The 25,006-nt window shown below is 27.8% G+C and overlaps 1 protein-coding gene across 2 annotated transcripts in view; it reads right to left on the reverse strand.

Moving 5' to 3' along the window:
• Positions 1-25,006, reverse strand: part of LOC142325464 (uncharacterized protein C2orf42) — a 79,394-nt gene that overhangs the window by 24,799 nt on the left and 29,589 nt on the right. For both annotated transcript variants that reach the window (XM_075367273.1, XM_075367263.1), the window contains exons 5-8: positions 24,606-24,794; positions 12,970-13,153; positions 12,349-12,539; positions 6,902-7,054 (exon numbers count right to left, since the gene is read on the reverse strand). In XM_075367273.1, coding sequence (XP_075223388.1) covers positions 6,902-7,054; positions 12,349-12,539; positions 12,970-13,153; positions 24,606-24,794 — 717 coding nt within the window. The remainder of the gene's footprint in view (positions 1-6,901; positions 7,055-12,348; positions 12,540-12,969; positions 13,154-24,605; positions 24,795-25,006) is intronic.

Genomic DNA, 25,006 nt, shown 5'->3' on the forward strand with positions numbered 1-25,006 from the left:
ATCATGCAAATCAGCCACAATGGTTTACTATTTCGCTTTATAACAAAATACTGCTTGATCCAGTTTTTTGGAATACTCAATTTTGTATATCAACTTTTCTTAATTTATTGGATGTAGTCATTCTGGTACAACGATTTAAGATTATAAAAATAATAGTAATAAGAAAGCAATTGAGATTACCGTTTTTTGATTCCAGATAAAAATTCTACAAAAAATTGATTATGTTCACAATGCAAAATCCAAAGAAATATACTAATAGTTATAACACAATTTAATATTAATAACACTACCTGTAGCTATCATCTTTGCTCACATAAGCTCAATTTGGATATGTGATTGCAATTTATGCCATACACAGAGTTGGATACAGGACCAAATTACTAGATATACTTTACTTAATTATGCGCCACATTTCAGACTTACGCAGGCCACAGGTAACCCATGTTCTACACAAACCCAGTCTATACTAACGTGTTACAAACTACTGCGTCATGCATATATCTTATAACTGTAGGATTGTCTAGGGTTCAATGTGCATGGTTAAACACGAACAGACAAGACATCTACCTAAATTCATTCTAGAACATTAGATGTATTGAAGGTGATAATCATTGAAGGAGAACGTTTTGCTTTATCATTCTCACATTAAAAAACTTGGCTTACTGACATTAGATATTGAGTATTGAGAGGAGAGCTCATCTGATACTTTTTGCATAAAAATGTTAAGATCATTACAATATGTCACCCCCACACTTGCATTTAGTGTATGGTGGACATCTACAATAACATGAAATGGTCTTCAGTATATAAAATTTTTCTTATAGCACATTACTAGCTGTTTTCATTATAGGCAACTAATCCGTTGTTCTTTTCATGGATTTCACTTCCTCACAACCTGCAATGATGCACCCATCTATTACAAAGGATGAAATTTTAGTAGAAGTGGTTTCTTTCATCTTCAGATCTCACCATCAAAAACTTGCATTGTAGATTGAAATTCCATTTTATTCAATATCTTTTTCAGTAAAGAAACCACTGTGTGGTATTTCACACTGATGCAATCACTTCTTCAAGAGGACAATCAAATGCAAATAGTAAGTCTGAATATCAAACAATCTCTTTGGTTTTAATAAGTTGTGTGATTACAGTACAGGTGATGAGAAGAATCAAAACACTGTGTGTATTAGAAGACTTAATTTGAGTCCTAGTCATTCATCTCCTGCATTTCATTCAGGTTGAATACAAACATTCCAGAGTGCACATGAAACACTAGAGATTTTTATACGCCTACCCATGATACATTTCCTGTCTTGATTCTGAAAGGATTGGTTGTACAATAGAACAAGGGTTCCCAAGAGTAAAATTGATAGCATCTAAGGAGGAAGAACTGGATAGATTGGTAGGTAATTTACTAAGACACTCAGGTTAGCTTAACTTTTTGAGTTCTATTCAAGAGTATAATATCAATTAAATATATTGCTAAAATAACAACAACGTTTTGTCAGCTGAAAATAAAGTTAAAAATAGTGCTCAATGACATTCTTGTAAGGAATTTTTGTTTTAAACATTTAGTTTTTAGTAGAGTAAGGGAATTTTTGTAAAGGAAAAAGCACACTTTCAACAATGATAAATTTAGTTAATATTAATATTAGGGTTTCTCTCTTAATTTTATTTTTATCTTTTATTCCATTAAGTCTTTTAACCTTCAACCAAGGTATACAAAACAATGTCTTGTTTTTTAAAAATAAAATTAGGTCATATAATTCTTTCTTGCAATTATAATTTTAAATGCTTGAATTTTTTAAAACTATTAATCAGTTTTTAAAATTTATGTTTGATTTTTCTTTTAATAGATAAGTCCAACATATCGGATTTTAAAAATTTGTCATTTTTTATTTTTGTAATGAATAAAGAATAAATAAATAATTTAATTACTACTTTCTCATAGTGGAAATAAGTATTCTAAGAATAATTTTAGTTCTTATCTTTACAAAAGAAGCTATACTTTAAGTTTATTAACATTTTATTTAATTTTACATTTCATTTTTAAAATTTTTAAATCTATAAAAATCAGTAATTGCTGGACTTATTTTTATCATTCAAATTTCAATATTTTTAGAATATACTGGAGAATAGTTTAACTTTCTCTTTCTCAAGTAGAATTTTAACACTTCTCAAAATTGTGTAGATAAGTAAAGCATTTTGATGAGATAAAAATGATTGTTGGCATACATTTTTATTTTCATATCACTGTTTATTTAATTACTACAGGAGGTGGCAATTTGAACAAATCATCTACAATTCTGAATCACTGATCATTAAATTTTATATTTTAGTCCAATTTAGAGCATATAACATTTAAAAAGGGAAATATATTTTCAGTAAATTAACTTTAACCTATTTCTTATTTAAACAATGTAATTTTTATTTAAAATTCTTTATTTCAAAATATTTACAAATCTTTCATTTTCCTATGCACTTGTTAACTCAGTAGCGTTACCAACCGCCGTCAAGGAGTCCAACTGCAACTACAGAATGTGAAGATCCTATCTCCAACCCTTCTTAGTATAATTCATCAATGGACAAGTTACAACTTAGCAGTCTTTAACTTCATATATTATTTTTTATTGTGTTAAATTATTTAAAAATATTTACTTTTAAGTCATACATAACTATTGATAAAAATTACTGGTTAGACATCAGTTGATGTAGTGTTACACTGACTAATTTTTATCTTATTTTTTCAGTGCATTAGTAATCATTGACATGCAAATCACAGTGTTTTATTTATGATTCTTGTTTTTTTTTTCTTTAGCGACACAAATAAAATTTGTTAACAATGTTACGGAAATTATAAAATGTTGAGACAATTCTAATACAGAGTATAGTTGAGAAGCTAATGGGTACAAAGTAATACTGGATACCAATCAATACTTTTTCATACAAGTATAGTTTTTTGTCTTTTTACAACTAACTGATCATTCTTAGGTATGCATTTTAGTACAATGTATGCAGTAATACATTATAAAATTACAGAACTTACTATTTGCATTTATACATTTCATTGATTTTCCTTACAGTAAGAGATAATAAGTCTCCTACAGTCAATTAGCCAGAGGCATTTAGTATACTGGGCTTGTAAAGCAGGTAACTGTCATGCTGGGTGTTACAATACTGGGTAGTAAAATACTATAGGTTTACAATAATGTTTGTTTAATCCGAATTTTAAAAACAATTTAAATTTAATAACATCAAGGATGTGCTTATCAGCTTCTACTGCAGTGACAATAGAGAAAATTTGAATAACTATTTTATTAGTGAGAAAACAATCAAATAAAATTTGTAAAACAGAAAAATATATACTACAAAAATATAATGCATATTACAGATGAAAGTCTGTAATTGGAAGCTTAGCAAAACCCAGATGTTAAGAAATTGATAGTCTCCCAGTCACAGAAAAATCAAATAAAAAAGCAGATGTTGAGGGCCTTTCAAAGTGGAACTATTAAACAGGATGAAGTTTTTCATAAAAACAAAACTGATATTGATACCAAGCCTGAATTGCCAAATTTTAGAAACCTAAAACATTATGCCTTAAGGCTATAATGCACCAATACATTCTTTTTAACAACAGGGTTTCATGGTATCCATGTAATTGTAGGAACAACCTTCCTTGCAATCTCAATAATATGATGCATAAAAATACACTATTCAGCCAACCATCACCTTGGACTAGAAGCGGCAATCTGATACTGACATTTTGTAGATGTAATTTGATTATTCCTAAACAATATATTTTTCTGGACTTAAGAGATTGTATTATTCAATACAAGGTATGTAAATAAAATAATGAGACTGGTTTAGGAAAACTTTTTATTTACAATCCAATTATACATAGACTCTATCACCTTCAAAATAGTTCCTTTGGGAAGCCATACAATGCTTCAAACAGTTTTTCCACTCTTCATAGTATTGGAACTCAGAAACCGGTATATTCTTCAGATGGTCGGTTACATTTTTATAATGTTTTCTACTATTCCAAAATGGTCTCCTTTGAGGTGTTAAAGTTGGGAACAGGAAAAAGTCGCAGGGACTCAACATTTGAAAATGCTTTAAATCACCTAAAAACTTGGCCTTATGACAAAGCGTCATCTCCATACGACCTTTTCAATTTTGTAAAAGTTTCAGTAGCATTCTCACTGAGTTTAACACAAAACTTGATTCCACAATGTTGCTCATAACGCACAACAAAAACATGTTTCACAAAAAGTTTGTTTACGTCTCAGATGGCAACAATAGACAAAAAATATTAATACCTAATATAAATCAGCTGTTCATATAACTGTATGTTTACTAGTAACTTTACAGTGTTGCCACTTTGGCTGCCAAAAAAAAATAGTTCATTACTTTATTTACAGACCTCGTACACCAAATGACTCTGGCTAATTGACTGTAGGAGACTTATTACCTCTTACTGTAAAGAAAATCGATGAAATGTCATAAATTCAAATAGTAAGTTCTGTAGTCTTATAATATATTACTATATACAGCAAATATATCTTTGCCATTTATTTTGCTTATTGTAAGGAAAATCAATGAAACATCATAAATTCAAATAGCAGGTTCTGTAGTCTTATAATGTATTACTGCATACATTACACTAAAATGCCATTATATCTTAGGCATTTCTTTTGCTCATTTATGAATAAAGAGAAGTTTTAGTATCAGAAGTTTTAAATATAACTTTAATTGGTTGCTATTATTATAAATCATCAATATTAGAGAAAAATGACTGGTGACATGTCAGTTAATGTACTTTAAGTAACTTATCTTATAAATGAGTTTAACTTTAGTTAGCAAATGAAACTGCTTAAAAAACATAACAATCTTGTCAATATCTTGACCTGAATCAAGATGACAGGGAAGGTAACATAACATTGTCGTGAAAGTGGTTAAAAGCATTGTTACTTGAATATAGGTATTTATAAGTTATATGTATACGATTTCATATATATAGATAATGGTTTGTAACTTATTCTATTGCATGCCAACAGAATTTATTATTTTAGATAAAATTTCTAAGCCACAAACAAATATAAAACATAATGAAGATGATGAAAGCTATGATACTGAAGTTACTAGAGCTATAAAAAGCAAATAATTATATTTGAGTAATAAAAATTAATTTAATAATGAAAAAGAAAAAAACACTAATTTTGCTGAATAGATTTAAGATTCATGATCAAAGTAGTGAAGTAACGCAGTAGATTTCTCAGCAAAAAAGTGTACATGTGTGATATGTAGTGAAAAAAATCATCACAGACTAACAACTTCAGTGACAATCAACTGACATATGTTTTTGATGAAATACTTTTAATTATAATTATTTTAAATTAACATAATTGATTTACTGAATAAAAAAATTCATTGACAAAATATCAATTTTGTTCTGCTTTTTAAATGGAATTCAGTAATTTATAAGACAGCTTCATTTAATAATCCATTGTTATTGTCTTCATTTTGTTTTATTACTTAGAAGATTATCAAACATTTGTTGTCACAATTAAATCATTTTTGGATAAATGGAATAATGGGAATTAAAAACAGTTACATGGTCCTTAGAGTTTATTATAATAACTTCCATTGAAGTAAATTTCAATATGTTTATAATATATTGTTTATTTGAATTATTTATAATTTATTTGACATTATTCATGTTTATTGTGCTTACTGATATTAATAAATACTTAATGAAGTAATACAGCAGGGAACTTATCATGAGAGAACCTTACGATTCTTAGACCATCTTGATTTGTAACTACTGTTAATAATGTACTAACAGTAAAAACAATATTCATATAAATGCAACATAAAAAATAAATAAACATAACATTTTTTCAATTATTTTTAACAATGATCAGTCATGTTCAAATGCATAAGTAATAAGATTCCAAACAGTTTTTAAATTTAGTTCAGATTTCTTTGAGAAGCAAATAAAATAAATATCATTTATATAATTTCTCCTATTATTTTTTTATTTGTAAAATATATAAAGAAAATTATTAGGATATCAAATTTTGTAACTTAGATAAAAAACAAATTTTTGTAAGTAAGATGGATAAAGCAATAATCCAAATGTATTTAACAATAGTTATTAATATATGATAAAAAATAATAATAACAATGAACAGTAGAGTTTTTTCAGTGCAATTACCAAAATAAAAATATTAACTATAATCAAAGTTATCAGGTTGTTATTGATTCTTTGAAAATTAGATGATTAAAGTTTCATGCACTTTTGGCAATTTACAATATAAAATTTAATATATTTATATATAAAAAAAGGCTGGCCCATAATGGAATAATTTAATTTAGACAATAAAATATGGGGGAAGCAAATAATAAAATAAATAAAGCACATGTATTCTAATTAAAATATTAGCAGAAACCAGAGAAGTACATCAAACCAGTCAAGGACCGATAGGAAGATAGTGTTCTTAATAAAAAGGTACGATTTCTTTAACTGATAATCACAGAAAATGTTCACTTGAAAAGGCCCACATTGAAAACTTCTCAAGTAAAAAATATCAAACTAAGAGTTTCATTAAATAATTAGAAATCTATAGTGGCTATCTTAATTAAAAAAAAAAAAAAATAATGTGATTATTGTTAATACCAAGAATGGATTGGGTCTAAGCAGGTATTTTTCATTCATGTAAAGAACACATCAGTCTAAACATGCTTTTATTCTCAACTTTGAAAACTTTCAGAGAAAATAAATTAAAAAGAAACATTAACCATACTGTCATAGTGTTACTAAAACTGTGAATTCTTATAAGAAAACAAGGTAAGCATTACTGAAAAACTAAGCATTATAAAAACAAACTATTCTAAAACTTACTCCAGATTTTATAATAGGCTGTTGCTGCAAATCTGAAATTAACAACTGATTCAATGACTTCTGATTAACAAGTACCATATGAGATGAATCTGTTACTAATTGTTCTGATGCTGCTGCAGCTTCCATACTTTGTATTACTTCTAGACCCTGTAACTATATAGATAATTCAGTTTAATGTAATTTATCAAAAAATACATAAATAAAAATAAAACTGAACAATACTTTTGAAGAGATGAAGGTATTTTACAATTTTTAATACAGTAGGGCATCAATCATTTGAATAAGCAAAAAATAAGCAGCCATTACTGTAAACTTTCAATTTGTTCAGATGTTTTAAAATAACTATTAACATAATGAAACTGTGGAATATTAAAATTGCTATAAAACAATAAATGCATGAGTTGTACTTACATACTTTTATTGCTAGGCAAAAGGCTTACAACTACAACTTAAACACTACAACTTGATAATTTGTAAACAATATTTAGAAATATTGTAACAAGACTGGTAAAACGGACCTGAGTAACGGTTCTTGCCAATTAAGAAGAAAGTAGTACAAAATATAATAATGGGAGGAATCTAGAAAGGGGCTAAAAGGAACCCTTTTAGTAAAGAGAACAGGTTTGTTTAACAATTGTCCTTTGTAATACTGCCCCGCTACATATCTAAACAAATGTTATTCTGTGAGAAGAGTTACTGGACCCAGAGTAGGAAGGGCATGGGAAAAAGAAAGGGCTCAGTTGATTGTTTGCACGCTCAACTGGGTCCTGCAAGTCAAGAAGGTTGAAGTATAAGTACTCCAGGGATGAAGAGTTGAAACTGAGTTCTGCGAGAGAGTTCTAAGTGAGGAGTTATTATGCGAGTTTGAATCAAGAGTATCCAGCAAGGAGGTCGGTGAATCAGTGAAGAAGCGAATTTCTAGTACATGAAAGTTTGACACGATTAAGATGATGTCACAAGTAATTCCAGTGTGGGCAGTACATGAAAACAGGAAATGGTTTGTTGAGTTACTGTTACACAATTAGTGAAAGAAATAAAGTACGATAATAAATTCATTCATAAACTATAAAGTAGTTTTATTTATGAACAGGAAAGGTATTTGCAGTAAAAGAACTTTATACTTGTCTTATGTATTGTTTTATTGTTGTTAATACAAGACTATAAGATTAGCGGTCATGCCAATGTCTTTTGTAAATGGGACTGAATTCTAGTTTTCAATATTTAATTACCTGTAAATAAATCCTGACGATTACTTTAAATTCTGTTTTGTGAGTAATTACTATTACTTATTATTGTGAGTTGTTTATTATTATTATTATTATTATTATCATTATTGTTATTATTGGTTTGTCTTATTTTCTTTATGTTCTTAAAGTAATAAATTTAAATTATAAAAATATTTTCAATTGTCAATCTCTCAATATCCTGATCTGAGCTGCAGACACGTGACAATATGTATAATAGGCAACCAAAAATGTTTTAAGCCTTCAATGTAGTAGAAATCTTTTTTTATAATTCTCTATAAGTTAACAGCTTACGAGTTGATACCAAAATTTGAATAAACTTATAAATATCTCTATTCATGGATAACAGAAACTAAACTTAAGTTTCTTAAGTTGTAAATCGGTAAAAAAAAACATATAATAGTATCTAACCTCAACTATTAAACAAGACATATTAAATTAATTATTTACACAAAAAAAGAAATACACTGAAGCAAGAAATGTAAATACATGATAATCATATACAACTCAAGGTTCTCATACTTACAATTATTCATATATACTCGTATACATACCAAATCAGAACAACTAAATCTACTAACAAAACAACTAAATAAATCAATAAACTGAAGAACTTTCTGTCAGACACATACAAACAATTATCAATTGTATAAAAAAAAGTAGCATAAACGCTACTTACAAAATGCCATACCAGTACCTAAAAAAATAATTCAAGAGAGAAAAATGACCTTTTAGCCACATTTTAAGGATGTGAATAGAATTTTCAAAGAAAATCTTTTTCTTTTATATGGAGAGAAAAACTAAAAGTGAATATTGTAATAAGAAACATTTGACTTATAAAGGAAAGTAATAATAAGAGAAGAATTATTTGAAATTACTGCTAACTAACTGTTTGACACACAATTTTTTTTTTTTTTTAATAATGTTTTGCTGCTATAAGGTTTCCTACTCTTTAAATAAACATACTTGCATTGAAAATAGATTTTTATAAGAAACTACTGAAATCTTAAATACAGTGAAAGTTTTGGCATAAGTAGGCCAAGTGTTAATTTTATCCGTCTAATTATCATCACTAGTATCATTTTCCACCAAGTTTCTTATAATTTTACAACTTAATTCTCATTTAAAAGTAGCAACCCTAGTGCATCAGTATAACTTCCTAATACTTTACATCTTTTTCATCACATTCTTCACATGCAGGATTGAATAAAAGCGATTAGTTATTACAATTAAAATTTTACCTCATCAACTGAAGTTTTTTACAATTTTTTCCATACACTTTAAAAATTTATTTTTATTATTATTATTATTGATTCTTTTTGTTTCATAAAAAACACATGTGGGTAATAGTATTTTTTATTTATTTATTTTTTTTTTTTTATGAAACCTATAAACATTCAGTATATTAAGCAAACTGAAAATTCAGATTTTATAAATTATTGAAATTATGAATTATCTGACATATTTTCACTTTATTCTCATTAAAAGAAAATAAAAACTGGAATATTTAATCATCAAGTGCTAAATTTTTATTCATTTTTGTAGATGACGTTTAAAATAACTTACAGCTAAATACAACTTGAAATTGATGTGAAAAGTTCATATTTAAAAATATAAGATTATATTTTCCCTTAACATATTAACTGTTACAATGTTAAAATTTTCCTCCCCTTCTAACAGTCCCATATAAAATTTTAAGAAAGATGTGATACAATCCTGACAATACTCTTTTGCCTTCACATTTTTTATATTCAGAAACAAAATTTTATTCTTAACTCTATCCCTCTTGGTGAAAGAAATGTTCTTAGCAGAGGAATCTCTTTTTTAGTGGATGGATTAGCATATCGTATAGAACAACATGAGTTATGTCAATCACCCACTTGTTTAAAAGCCTGCAACATTTCTGTTTTATTGCAATCTATTGTAAAGCTTATTTTTCTGGACTGCCAACAAAATAAGTTCAATTCATATAGTATCAATTAAAAAAAATCTTTGTAAGTTATACAGTTAGAGAAGAAATTTTACACAGATTTTTTCATAAGTACATAATTCTTTGCTTTCATTAGAGAGTGCATAAGTGTAGAACTTTTAAATTTATAACTTATTTAGTGTAATAAGCTAAAAAAAGTAAAAATAAAATGATGCTAATAATTTTTCTGAACGTTATATTAAATGATAATTGGAATACAAAAAACAAATAAGCATTAGTAAAAGAACTTTATGGAAGGTTTGATTTATATAAAAGACGAACAATTCTGAGGAACAATTAAAAATTTGAAGGGTGTAAGTGTTTTAATAGTGAATTAAACAATTTTTTCTAACAGATGTCATTTTTAGTAAATTAATTTTTAATTTGGGTGATCCTTTTACAATACAGGAATTTACATGTGTTATACAAGCATTAGAATTAAAAAGAAAATTCATCCCAGATAATACTAGTAACAATTTTTTTCTAAATCATGACAGTCTGATCTGTTAGTTTTATTTTTTTATAATAGCCTTAGAAAAAGAATATATATATAAAGATTGGTTAAAGGCAGATATGGTTTTGTTATATAATAAAAAAGGGGATCCGAGTGATGAGAAAATTACAGAGAGATATCTTTCTTAAATTTCATAACCTAACATTTACTCTACCCACCACAAAAAATTAAAAAACTGAGCAGAAAAAAAATTAAGTACTGATAGAACATCAGTACAGGTTTCATATTAACAGGAGCTATATGGATAGTATTTTCCAACTGGCTAATTTAGTATATATTAATGCATATTACAAAAAGCAAACAGTAAATATATGCATTTATTGATTTCAAGAAAACTTCTGATATCATTTAGTTAAGACATATTATAGCAGAAATTACATAAGTTGGGAGTTAGTTTTAACTTTATAAATAATGTTTAAAAAAATTTAATCAGATGCAGCAGTTACAATGAAATTTAGAGACGGCTACACAGATTTTATAAATATTTCAAAAGGTGTGATACGACATGATTCTCTCATTTTTCCATCTCTTTTTTTATTAATAACACTGATAAACATAATTTTTGTTTTCTAACATGTGATACATGATTTTAATCTGGTTTTTGATGCTGAAAACAAATATGAACTCAGAATCTTTCTATCATCCACCATTTCAGAAATATATTAACATTTTAATTAAAGGATTTTTTTTCATTTTTAAACATGTAGTTAGCATTTTAAGCTCCTATATTGTATTTTCTTAGGTCATTTTTTATTGTTTAATGTCGTTAACATAATTTGTATGCTATAAATAAACAATACTAGACAAAAAATTAAATCATATCATAGTCACATATTATGACATCATATCTAATACTGAAGAGTGAGGCTTCATGGACAAGATTAATCATGTCTGTGCAGGTCAAAACTTGTAGCTGAAAACACAGCTGTATTGTTTGTATTAAACACTGAATTCAGGAATGAATTAATTTTGTTCAGTCTTATTGCTGTCTTAAGTTTGTTAACATTGCATTGTCATAATGTCTTAAATTATGTAAATGATGTGGTATGTATGTGGTGAGTTTAGTGTAAAATCAAAGAGAAAGAACATTACACCTTTAATTAAAAAAACATATCATTTGTACTTTCAGTGTAAAATTGGTGATCAGGATAAGATGTGGGTTCCTCATACAGTATGCACTAACTGTTCCACATATTTACGAGGGTAACTATACACAAAATATTTTTGTGTGCAGTTACATTCCCACTAATAAAATGAGATTTTGTGAGAATTTGTTTCAGTTTTTTTAATATTTAGAATAAAAACTACATTGAAAAGAAGTTTGCATTTCAAATTAACTGTTGAATATTCCCAAAGGTCTTAGGTATACAGTGTAGCTTTTTTTATTTGGAATCTATAGGTAGCTGCACCTCTTGACTAAGTAGAAAGTATAACTGAGCATTGTTACATCTACGAAATGGAGGCCAGGATGTGTCTTCTAATTAGAATTCAAAAAAGAAATGAAAGCTGGGAACAGTATCATTAGCAATGAAAATATAAGAGTTGTCTGGTCAAGCCAAATGGTCAACTTCCAGCACAGTTAAGTAAACTAAACATCTTACACGAGTACTAGCGTGCGCATATGCGCATGCGCACGCATGTGCACACACACACACACATACACACACCATCCAAATTAATTAAGAATTCATGGAAAATTATTAATGAATTCGTTTAATACCTGTGCAAGATCATCAGAAAGTGAGTACTGCTGTAGAATCGAAGATGCCTCTTCAGGTAAAACCTCAACTTCAACTTCACAGGCATCAACAACATTACCCAATATTGCTACCAACTGTCTTCTTCCATTTTCATCTTCATCTTCTTCTTCTACACCTTCAACAACTTCCTCAACTGCTTCAACACTCTCTTCTAAAAAAAAAAAATACACACCCAAACTTTACACAGTACATACAAAATATATCATATAAATCTTTCAACCACATTAGCTTAAAAGATTTTTAAAGTTTTTAACTTTCTGAATTACCAAGGTTTCACTACAGATAGTATATTTTTTCTTTAAATACTTACTTTATCTTAGATGTTTACTTACTTTACTTAGATGTTTACTTAATTTATCTTAGATGTCAAAAATTTCACTGATGAAAAATTGTAAAAAACTGCTCATTAATATAAGAGGATTATAATCATAATAGTATCTATATTTGTAATCTGCATACTTAGAATCATCTAATAGAATCTACATTAATAATCAAGAATCCCATGCCAAATATAGGAAACAAAATAGTGGTTAATAAAAATTAAAAAATTCATTAATTTATCTTGACTAAGAGTTACTTACTTGAGTTAGGAATTTCTAGATCAACAATAGAATCCTTAGGAGGTCGTTCCATATCTAAGACAGCACTAAATTCCTCACTTAATTTTGCATCCCCAGCAAAAGCAGCCACACATGCATAATAATGAACACATCTTCTAAGTGGATCTGCTTTGATACCATCTTCATTTTTAGAGCTATTTTTCATCTAACAGAAAAAAAAATTATAGCTGATTAATTATCAGTAAGATTTAAAATCATAAAGCTTTCTGTAGAAACTGAAAAAAATATTTCTTTCTATTAAATAAAGTGAAAAAAGTTAATCCTGTACTTTCTTACAATAACAAAAAAAAAAATCTAATATTTTTATAAAAATGATATATTCCCACATTAATAAAGAAAAAATATCACCTAGGTTCCTTAAATACACTTAGTTTTCTATTATTTTAATGAAAATTAACATATAAAGAAAAAATTTCAATATATCAATAAAATTTGGTGTATAAAATTAAGTCAAAAGGCTGAATACTTAAATAAAAATGAAAAGTCTAAATTTTCATACATCAAATAATGACATTATAATTTTTAAATCACTGTAATTTCAAAAAGTATTATTTTTAGTAAAGCAAAATGCTACTTAATATCCTACATTTTTATTGAAATGGCTGGCTTATGCAAAATTAAAAGTTAACCATTAATAAACTCAATAGTGCTGTTGTTACCAGTTCAAGTTTATTTTCATTCTGTTTGTTTACTCACTTGAGATGATTTATTTATACAATAATTATTATAAATAATTTCTCTCAACTTATATAAGGAAGAATATTTTCATAAAACTGAATTAGTTAGTTTTGATACCATATCATTACATGGCAAGTACATTGTAATTAATTCTCTATCAACAATAAATGACTTCATTAAATAAAAGCAAAAAAAGTCATTAGTAGTAATGAAATTGTGTATGACTGTGTGACATAGCATTTGAGTAACTATTTTTAATCCTGAAATTCAACATCACTTAACATATTTTTTTTTTAATTCTATCTTTAATTATACAAATACCAGAGGTAAATTCCTACTTACCTTACAAAATATGATTTCCTTTTTTTTTTTTTTTGTATACTATTATAATAGATTCTTTTCCTACATATGTCTATAATATTATGCAAAATTAACAGTTTAAGTAATTAATTTAAGGTTCACATTGTTAAACAAAAAAAAAACAAATAAAAAATAAATTTTACTCATGTGCAACTAATTTTGGTTAATTGTTAAAAATAAGCATAAAAACAAAAATTAATAATTTAAAAGTTTCTTTTATAAATTTATCGTAAAATTAATGCTAATGAACTTAGACATTTATTAGTAATGCAAGAATATTTTAAGTGTGTGTGCTGACAATTGTCAACAATATTAAAAAGGTTTATTATTAAATGATATACTGTAAAATTCCTTAATCAGTTCTTTACACAGAGATGAAGTAGCTCTGATCTGTTTCTGTTCACACTCATTAAAAAGTATATTTTGAAAATGTTTTTAATATTTAGAAGGTTATATAAGAAAATCATAAACCATATCTTTTTGAGCATTTATATTTATTTATTTGTTTAGGCTACATAATGTATAACAAATATACAAAACATGAAAATATATTGTACAATGTAGCATATACCAAAAATCATACTTGTACTATTAACCAATAACAAACCTGATTCAAAAACATAAATAATACCTTTTCAACGTGTGATATTTAATATGGAAACAGCTTTATACTGTATATCTGAGAGGTATTTGCCATATAAACCTATTTCCATACTTAAATATCACTGTATAATCTCAACAAAATACATCAAATGAATGATCAATACTTCTATAAAATGCATCATCATATAAGTGATAACAAAATGAAAAACATCAAGATCAGATCAATCCAGTACGTCAAGTAAAATTATTGATTATAATAATATTTTTTAAAAGTATATAGTTAATTTTTTTATATTATATTTAATATTTTATATTTGCAGCCTTTTTCTATTTTGATTAATACGAGAATTTTCAGCTTTACACCTGAAGAACAGCCATGACTCTCGAATAATGCCATTTGATATCTAGGAATATGGATAATGCTGTTTTTAATCATTTGAGTCGGGAACTTGTAGAATCCTGTATTATTTTTATGAAAAAATAGTAATAAGGATTTATTTATAATGAAAATGAATTAATGATAAGTATTAATTTATAACATCTATTAAAAACGTGAGCTACAAGGTAGCGAAATACAAGATTCCAATTTTTTTAATTATAGCATTTGAGATATGTTTAATTATAAATGAACAGCATTTCTTAATTTTAGATATATCTGTAATTTCATGTCATGAAACATTTGAGAAAAACAATATCTCATCAACATTTATTAGAAAAAAATTCTATGGCTTTTATTTTTTTTAGATAATATCCTTAATTATAACCCACTCATCTAAAAAAAAGTACTGAACAGTTCAGCTTTTTCAGAATAATCAGTTATCAGTGGCATCAAACTAATCTATTTTCAATTTCAGCTATTGGTAATAAGATAATCTCAGTAGGAGCATTTGTTGCCACTCTTATCATCTGCCATATTACCTTTCACTGTTAGCCTGGATGATATTTGCACTGCAATATATATTTTTAGATATATTGATAAGCTTATTCAACAATTTATATGTTTAATAAACTCTAATTTAAATTAGAGTTGAAGGATTGTAATTTAGACTTTTTATAAATCGTTTCACCCTTATATATTGAAACATCCAAGATTTTAGTTTATTAATCTTATTTTTATGCCTAGCACTAAAAGGAACATGATGAAATAAAATTATTAAATCTATCAATGAAACATACATTAGACGAATCAGCATTTTAATAGCTAGCACAATATCCCAATCTTCACTTTTGACACTATCAATTAATACATAATAATTTGTCAATATAATACTGTCACTAACCAAATTAAAATGTAGAGAGGCAAATGTTGGATAATGATCTGTAAGTTGCCTTCTCCAACCCAACCTTGAGAATTGTTAATTACACAGTTTTTAACAAAAAATATGATCCAAGCATTTGATAGCTATTCTAGATGAAATAACAATAGATAAAAATATTCAATTCACAACATTCATGTTATCATCGATCTCAATTGATTCCATAAAAATATTTATGTTAATATCATCACAAAATATATGATACTTAGATCTCTTAATCCTGCTAAATGTACACCTAACATTTCTGCAAACTCCAAATTACTAATCTATACATATCCGTAAAGCCAAAAATAAAATTACAATTCTTCATCAGATTTATTTCAAAAACTAACTAATCCTTTACATATAGTCTCACCATAGGCATTATTGTAGATATTTTTTGAAGTAAATTCAATGTAAATTTTAATAAGAAATGATAATGCATCAGCATTCTGGGTTTCACCCAATACAATAAGATCTGACTTCAGACCATATCATTCAATAAGACATGGAAAATAACAATTTTTTTTTAATGTTTCTTATGTTAAAACATAATACACATAAATTATTATCATTTATTTGAAAATGAATTAAACCCTTATCACTTTTAATATAGTTATATTGAAACTACATTAGATATTATCAGATATTATATCATCAATAATTATTACTTATAAAGAAAAAGATAACCAAATAAATTGGCAATACAAACGCAATATATGATTAATTAAGTAATAATCTGTTTAATGAATCTAAGTTAACAATTTCAACTGGTAGTACAAAATCATTCTTTTTAATAAAAATGTTGAAATTCTTGTACCACACATTTAATGTTATTAGCTACAGCAATCTTTTTTTGTATTCTTCAAAAATTTCTTAAAATCAGGACAAAGATGCCCACTGACATATATTTTATTAGTGTAACCATTAAAAACTTGTCTCAATTTCAGAAAGTAGATATCTATCTTTTTTTTAATTTGTGATTATTTAGCCAAAAATAACACCAAGCTCATTCTGCAGGCTCTGTATGTTCCAGAAAAAGCACACTGACGTTTTCTTGTTTCCACTGATTAAGAGAGCATTAAAAGAAAAAACTTGTGATAGATGAAATAAAGAAAAAACTAACTCAAATTAAAGTTATATAAAAAAATACTTTGAGGATTAGAAGAAACATTGGCATAAGTGTGTTGTATCTCTGGGAGACCACTTTGAAAGAACAATTCTTTTTGATAAAAATTAAAATTCCGATTATTTCTTGATCGCTCCTAATATATGTACAGGCAAGGTCATTCACCTTACTTTATCTACTTGCCTTTCTCAAAATTAATCTTAAAAGGCCCAAATAATGAAAAAACTGGATACCACTAATACATACATACTCACCATATAGACAGTACTAAGAAACAGGCCAAGCTGACTAAAACACCCTAAGAAAATAGTCGGTGAAAGGATCAAGGGTCAAAAATTCTTAATTGTTTTATTACTTACTTGTTTTATTATACTTACTTGTTTTATTACCTTACTTTATCTACTTGCCTTTCTCAAAATTAATCTTAAAAGGCCCAAATAATGAAAAAACTGGATACCACTAATACATACATACTCACCATATAGACAGTACTAAGAAACAGGCCAAGCTGACTAAAACACCCTAAGAAAATAGTCGGTGAAAGGATCAAGGGTCAAAAATTCTTAATTATTTTATTACAAAGCATTATGTTTTATACTGTTTAAGACACTGTGCAAGACTTCTTGTGAATTTATCTTTATTTCACTTTGAATTTTAGTCAATAATTCATTCCTCTCGCACTTATGAAAAAATTCTTGTCATAATTAATTATACAAATTGCAATGTTAAATTTGGTAATACAGGTAAAACATATTTGATATAAATATATGCTATATTACATTGTACATATATATATAGTAATGATATTTCTAAATTCAATACTTTTAAATACCCATATTCCTCTGTATCAATATACTGTATTTTTATAATCAAAAACCATCATGAACAACCCGAGTACAAAGTAAATGAAATGACATTACCTTATGGTTTTATTTTCCTTATTCCAATAGCACTTTCGCAGGATCCCGCAGCATCAGTTGTATAAAATTACACATCAAACATAACAATTTTTCTTCTTTTTTTTTTAGAATAAAAATTTAAAGTTTAAGATTACTATCATACATACAAAACATGAAGTCAATTAAATAAAATAACTACATATATTTAAATGACGTCAACTAAGAATTAAAAATTAAAATTAAATTAAAAAATAAAATAATTAGAAAATTTATACCATGTAACCGGCCAGCCAATGTTACATTACTGAGTGGATTTGAAATTATTTATATGCATTCCAATTATATCTATTTTTATCTAAAAACATGCTGCCATCTGTTGCTGCTTTTATAAGAGTGTTGTCTTCATATTATGTCTGAAATTTGATGAAGTTGAAAATTGTTTTGCACTTAATATATATATAAAATCTTTCCAAAATGTCCAAACTTATACTATTATTATTTAAATTAAATTTTTTGATTTCCACTATTTCCAAATATCAGATACAGAATGTTGTTATTAATAAGGTGGTCAGCAACATTAGATAAACCCAATTTACCATTTTTATAATTTCTAATGTGTTCTAAAAATCTAGGTTTAAAAGACCTATTAATTTTACACACACATATTTTATACATACATATATATATATATATATATATATATATATATATATATATATATATATATATATGTCAGAGTGATTGTTGTTTTTTTAAATATTTTATTGTATGATTGTTTGTCTTGTATGCCAATTTAAATTTACTTTTATCATAAATGTTTAGTTATATTTTTAACTACATTATCAGTGTATAAATATTTTAAATATACATTGTCAATTTTTTGTGTATCATTTATAGGTATAAGAGTTGTGGTATTATTAATTTTTTAAATTTGTTTTATGTATATATTACCAATTAAAGAAACATTATAACCATTATGTTTGGCAATTTGTTTTCTAATATCTATTTCTTTGTTTAATTTATTTTATTTTTATTACATTATGTGTAATTAATTACTCTATTAACAATGTGTACTAATTTTGTGTGACCACGGATGATTTGAATTTCTATGTATTGTGGTTTTATTGATTGTGGGTTTCCTATATGCTGACATTATAAATTGATTATTTTTGTTAATTATGATACTAACATCTAGAAAATTTATTTCTATATTTATGTCAATTTTCAAACTATTACAATATGAATTAATTTTATTCAAAATTATTAAATGGGATTATAAACTACAAAAACATCATCAACATGCCTAGTCCATAATAGGATATGAGTATGAATAATGCCATAAATAATTTTATCTTCAAAATCCTGTAAGTAAGCCTTGGACATGATAGCTGATAATAGAAAATCCATTGGTAAAGTATTTTCCTGAATATAATATTTATCATTAAATTTAAAGTAATTTTGTTGGCAAATATTTCTAACAATAGTAACAATATCAATAAAAAATGGGTCTTCATTATTCTATATAAATTTGTTTTTTATTATTTGAACTGTTTTATCTACTGGGTATGCTAGGATACATATTACTAATATTGTAACTTACCATCCTAGTTTTTTCTCCAATTGTTGTTTCTTTTAATTTATTTACAAATTCAAATTTGTTTTTATATTGTATTGATAATCCAAATTCATTTTTATCCTAAGTATTTTATCTATTATTTTTGATATAAGATATGACGGAGCATTGTGAACTCTATCAAAGGTCGCATAGGTATACCAGGTGTATGTATTTTTAGATAAATATAGGTATAATCAAAATATATATAAATAATTTCAAATCCACTCAGTAATGTAACATTGGCTGGCCGGTTACATGGTATAAATTTTCTAATTATTTTATTTTAAATTTAATTTTTAATTCTTAACTGACATCATATTTAAATATATGTAGTTATTTTATTTAATTGACTTCATGTTTTGTATGTATGATAGTAATCTTAAACTTTAAATTTTTATTCTAAAAAAAAAAAAAATTGTTATGTTTGATATGTAATTTTATACAATTTATATACAACTGATGATGCAGGATCCCACAAAGTGCTATTGGAATAAAGAAATCAAAAAAAAAGGTAAGTGTCATTTCAATTACCTTGTAATCCTGTACTTGAACAACCTGGGTTGTTCAAGTATTGTCCAGTTTATCCCAGATTCTAATCACTGTATGACATCTATCATTGTTGTGAAGAAAAATTACATCCCTTATTATTGGCTGACTGGCTGGTAGCAACTTTCACTTTGTCCTCAAACAGGCAGTAGTAGTATGCAGCATTGGCAGTGTGATGTTCATGAAGAAAATTAAAAAGCAATATGTCTTTCCAGTTCTAAAAGATGGTTATGAGAGCTTTTCCACATGACAAGACATGTTTTAGCCTTTACAGGCAGGTTTCTCCATATGTATGTGACTATTAATGAATAGTCACATGTGAATATTACTGAAAATTACTTTTTACATGGGTAAAAAGTAATTTTCCTTTCGATAAAATCAATTCAGGATCCTTTGACAAATTTCCTGTCACAACTGTTTTCTGAGTTTGGGTCAAGTCTTGGAATTTACCTCATGCAGAGTTTGTGGAACCCAAAGTGCTTTTGATAATGGAATGATTAATTCCATGACATAGCCACTTCTGAAGCAATTTCATTAACTGTAAGGTGCCAGTTTCATTAACTGTAAATTTGCTGGTCCAGTCGTAGACTCAGATACATGTCACTTTCCCAAACTGTGCATGCAGTTTAATCAAAATTTTGGAGGGTTTTACACTGTAATTCGTGAGAAACTTTACAATATTATATTGTGCAATCGACAATTGAACTTGCTCAGACTGATGTTCTGACCAGAGAGACATGAGCACTGAATACACTGAATACTGAACATGAGCTGGTAAATAAAATTCTAAAAAAAACATATTTTAAGTAGAAACCAAGCAAAAAAAATATGAAAATCTTGTACTACAAATGTATAAAAAATTCTTTTTACTATACTGTATTCATTTTTTAATTTTATTTACATGAACTGTTTATCCATTTGGAGAGTTAGTGGTTAATCTGCATAATATTAGTGGTCAATGGCATATAAAAAACATGCCAAAATTAACTTTTTAAACATTGTTGTTAATGCTATATACTGAACTCATGACAATTAGATGCTTCACAAGTTCACTGTAAGATAAAAGTAAGACGAGTAAAAATTTTTATTTGAAGTATTAGTATTCTTTTATACAGTATTTTTTTTATTAATATGAAAGAATATGATTACAATCATAGAATCAATTATTGCTAATGGTAATTTTCCAGTTACTATTATTGGCTAATGCATTATTGGAAAATAATGCATTTCATGTGCATGATCATTGTTTGTTGGAAAATATCTATCTAATTTTTTCAAAATGAGTTTTCTTAGCTTTTAGAGATGTCCATCTTATAGTGAAAATAGTCATGTATTTCCAGCAAGATGGAACACCAACTCCTTTTAATTGCTACATAGCTCAGCACTTAAATGAAACATTTTCAAATAAGTGGATTGTCTAAATTCAGGTTCCAATTCAACCTGAACTAAATATCTAACTTGCAATCTTTTAAATTTATTTGTATGGAACATATGATAGTATTAATGTATCTTCAAAGATTACACCATGAAAATTAACTTTTGCAAAGATCATGTTTGCAGCCAAAGAAATACAAAAAAAAAAAAACCAAGAATGTTGGAAGAGATTTATGTTAATAAATTTATGTGGATGCAGTGAAATATGTAATTTTGCGCTGAAATGTGTATTGACATCCTGACCCTAAAGGGAAGACACTCTCTGTGGCAGTTAGGTCGCCATACTTCACCCCCTCCGTACCTAGCCCTCAGGGGCTTTACTGGAGGTCATCTTCAGTACTTTAGCAACAGCCATCTCCCAGTCTCGATTGCCTCAGTCAAGATGCCACTGATGCTTTCATTGGTATCAGTGTACTAACGCTAACCTAAATGAACGTACTTACAATGGTCTCAAACAAGACCATAACCATTAAGCTGCTTCACTTTAACCTACCCAAAAATGGTAAAAGGTGAGCGAGACACCCAATACCAGATGTAAAACAAGAAGAAAATAAACTGTGAACAAGGAAAACACAAAAATATATAAAACACTAAACTAATCCAAACAAAACAAACTGTAAACAAACACAAACTAAAAACATGTAAATAACATAAACTAAAATGCCAAAACAAGAAGTTAAGAAAAAACAAAATCACAAACTATAAATAAACCTAAAATACAAAATAACATCAAAACAAACAAAACCTTGTAAATCATAAATAAAAATTCAACAGTTATACAATTAATCTAAACTACTGCCAAAACAAAAACAAAAACATGTATTACATATTCATAATCTACACGTAAACAGAACAAGAGAACAAAATCAAAACAGAAACACAAGATAGACCCAAATAAAACATTAAAAATATGAAAAATAACAAAACAATAAATACCAAAGCAAGAACATAAACCATAAACAGATAACCCAAAGGCAAAAACATAAACCAAATATAATCACCAAGTAAGAAATTACCCCAAAAAACACATAAGCAGCAAATACTAAGGCTGACAAAATAGAAACATAATCAAAATGTAATAGAAAATCCTACATAATTCTTTATCATACTCTATAATAAAATGGACCTTGCCACTTCCCTTCTGCCAGCACAAAATATGACCTTCAAAAGATTACTAAATTCAGCAGATGCATATTTCATGTTTTAGACATAAATGGCGTCCAAGCCTTTTTTGCCAAGCTCAAGCAGCACATCATACATGATCATATGAGGACGCAGAGGCTTGGCAACAATTGATTTAATGTTGTATTGATTCACCACTTTATTTCATCTAATCTTATTCTTGGTTTCACTGTCATTAGCCACGATTCTTACAACCCTGGAGTTTTCTTTTACAGTAACGATTCATAGTGCCTATTTCTTAGGGTCTAGCTTTTTAATAACATCTCCTTTAAATGCCTCAGGGGTAACCCTAGTTGGCTTATCAATCAGCAATACATTTGGCAACAACACTGAGGGAGTCTGAACCACCTCTGAAGTCAATTTCTTCTCAATTAGTAGCAGCAATGTAGGTGGAGACCAGCAGATACTTTTCCCCGCTTGCCCGTTCCAGCCGTGAAGCCCTCAATGTACCGCTAAAGCCTACCATTCCTTTTAACCATCAGAAGGTGCAAGAATCGCAGTTTGCACAATCAAGACTGTATATAATCGCCACTCTTCTCACTGAAATTCTGCGTATTGCCTAAAAATTACTCTACCTCTACACATATGTTATCAAACATGCCAATTAAGTCAGTAACAACCTCATTAGATACTATGTCTATTGTTGTCAAATGCTTTTCCAAATCTTTTAGGACGGTAGCTTCAGCCTTTTTTGCCTCCAGGAGCAGCAATACCAGTCTTTCATGGCCCACTGAAGGACAAAATATTTCCTCAACCAACCAAGTATCTGAATCAGAATTATTTCCTTCCTTAACAGCTACCTTAGTTGCCGACTTTGTAGCCCCTGCCACCAAAACTTTCTTTTGCTGTTGCTGTCGACTGGATGAACCACTAACACCCTCATCTAATACTTCATTATTACTATCACCTGCGGCAACCGCCTCCACGGCTCGTTGTGTGAGCCTCCTGAGCCTCTTTTGACACTTTCTTATGAGCCTGAGTCTCCTCCTCCTCCTTCTTGGCCTTCTTCACCTGGGCCACTACCTCCCTAGCCCCCTCTCCTTCTGTTCCCTATTTGCTGCAGCATCCTCATGACGTACCCTCTATTCATGGGCCCGATGCTCAGCTGCCGCCTTATCTGCAAGGAGTTCTCTGACAATGGAAGTGGATATTTTAAGCAGCTAATGGTATATTATCATTGTAGTTAATTGAATGGTATATTAAATATTTTAATAATTAAAGGCCACCTAAAACATTCAGCATTATTTATGACTACCTCATTATATAACTACCCCAAAAATAAACAAACCACTTGCAAACTGTTTCAATCAATGAAGCTAACTCACCATAATATTTATCCACCTTGGTTTTAGTTTCCTGTACGGTGTTACCTTTCAAAGAGTAATGTTTGATCATAATATGATATTCTCTTTCATCTATTTTTCACAAATCACAACACTTGATCGTTTCAAGTATACTATGTATAACTGCCAACAACAGAGTTACGAATCTATCTGATTGAAAACTGATGTATGTTCCTAGTGGAAATGCAGAAAACTAAGAATGACTTCAACAACATAACATGAGCATCATGTCTTGACTTTGCACAGACTTATTTAAATATACTAACACTTTTTCGTATCAAAACAGATAATCTTGGTGTCACATATATTTGATACAGTCAGAAGGTGAAATGATCATTTTAAGTGGGAGACATCACAATAAACATAACCAAATGGAGGTATCTAAGGCCCAACCCCCATCTCAGATGGCATGGTCTCTTTTCAAAAACTATCACTATAAAAACTGTAAACTAACTAATTAAATAATTCTATTTCTTAATAATAATAACAGCATAAATAAATAGGAAAACACACCTTATAAGCAGGACAACTACACGTATAATGTACTTGAGATTCCTTTGAATTGCTTTTGGAAACAAAAAATGAAACATGAAGGTAACCAACTGGATGTTTAGCATTGACTTTACATTTAACAGCCATTATGTTCTTTGACACTCTTTGCACAAGAGGACCACAACTTTCTGACCTTAACTGCCATATTGTCTGCAACAATAATTAAGAATATATATTAAATACAGCAATTAAGACATATTTGTAACATTATTATTTATACAAAAGTAAGATACCTCAAAAGGAAAACACAAAATTTTTCAGAAAATAAATTTTTATTCTTTAACACAGCCATCATGCAATTTAATACATTTAGACCAAGAATTTCCACTTAATATCTTCAGTCTTTTTAATACCCAATATAA

The sequence above is a fragment of the Lycorma delicatula genome, chromosome 1 (assembly GCF_047948215.1).
Source record: "Lycorma delicatula isolate Av1 chromosome 1, ASM4794821v1, whole genome shotgun sequence".
Taxonomy (NCBI): domain Eukaryota; kingdom Metazoa; phylum Arthropoda; class Insecta; order Hemiptera; family Fulgoridae; genus Lycorma; species Lycorma delicatula.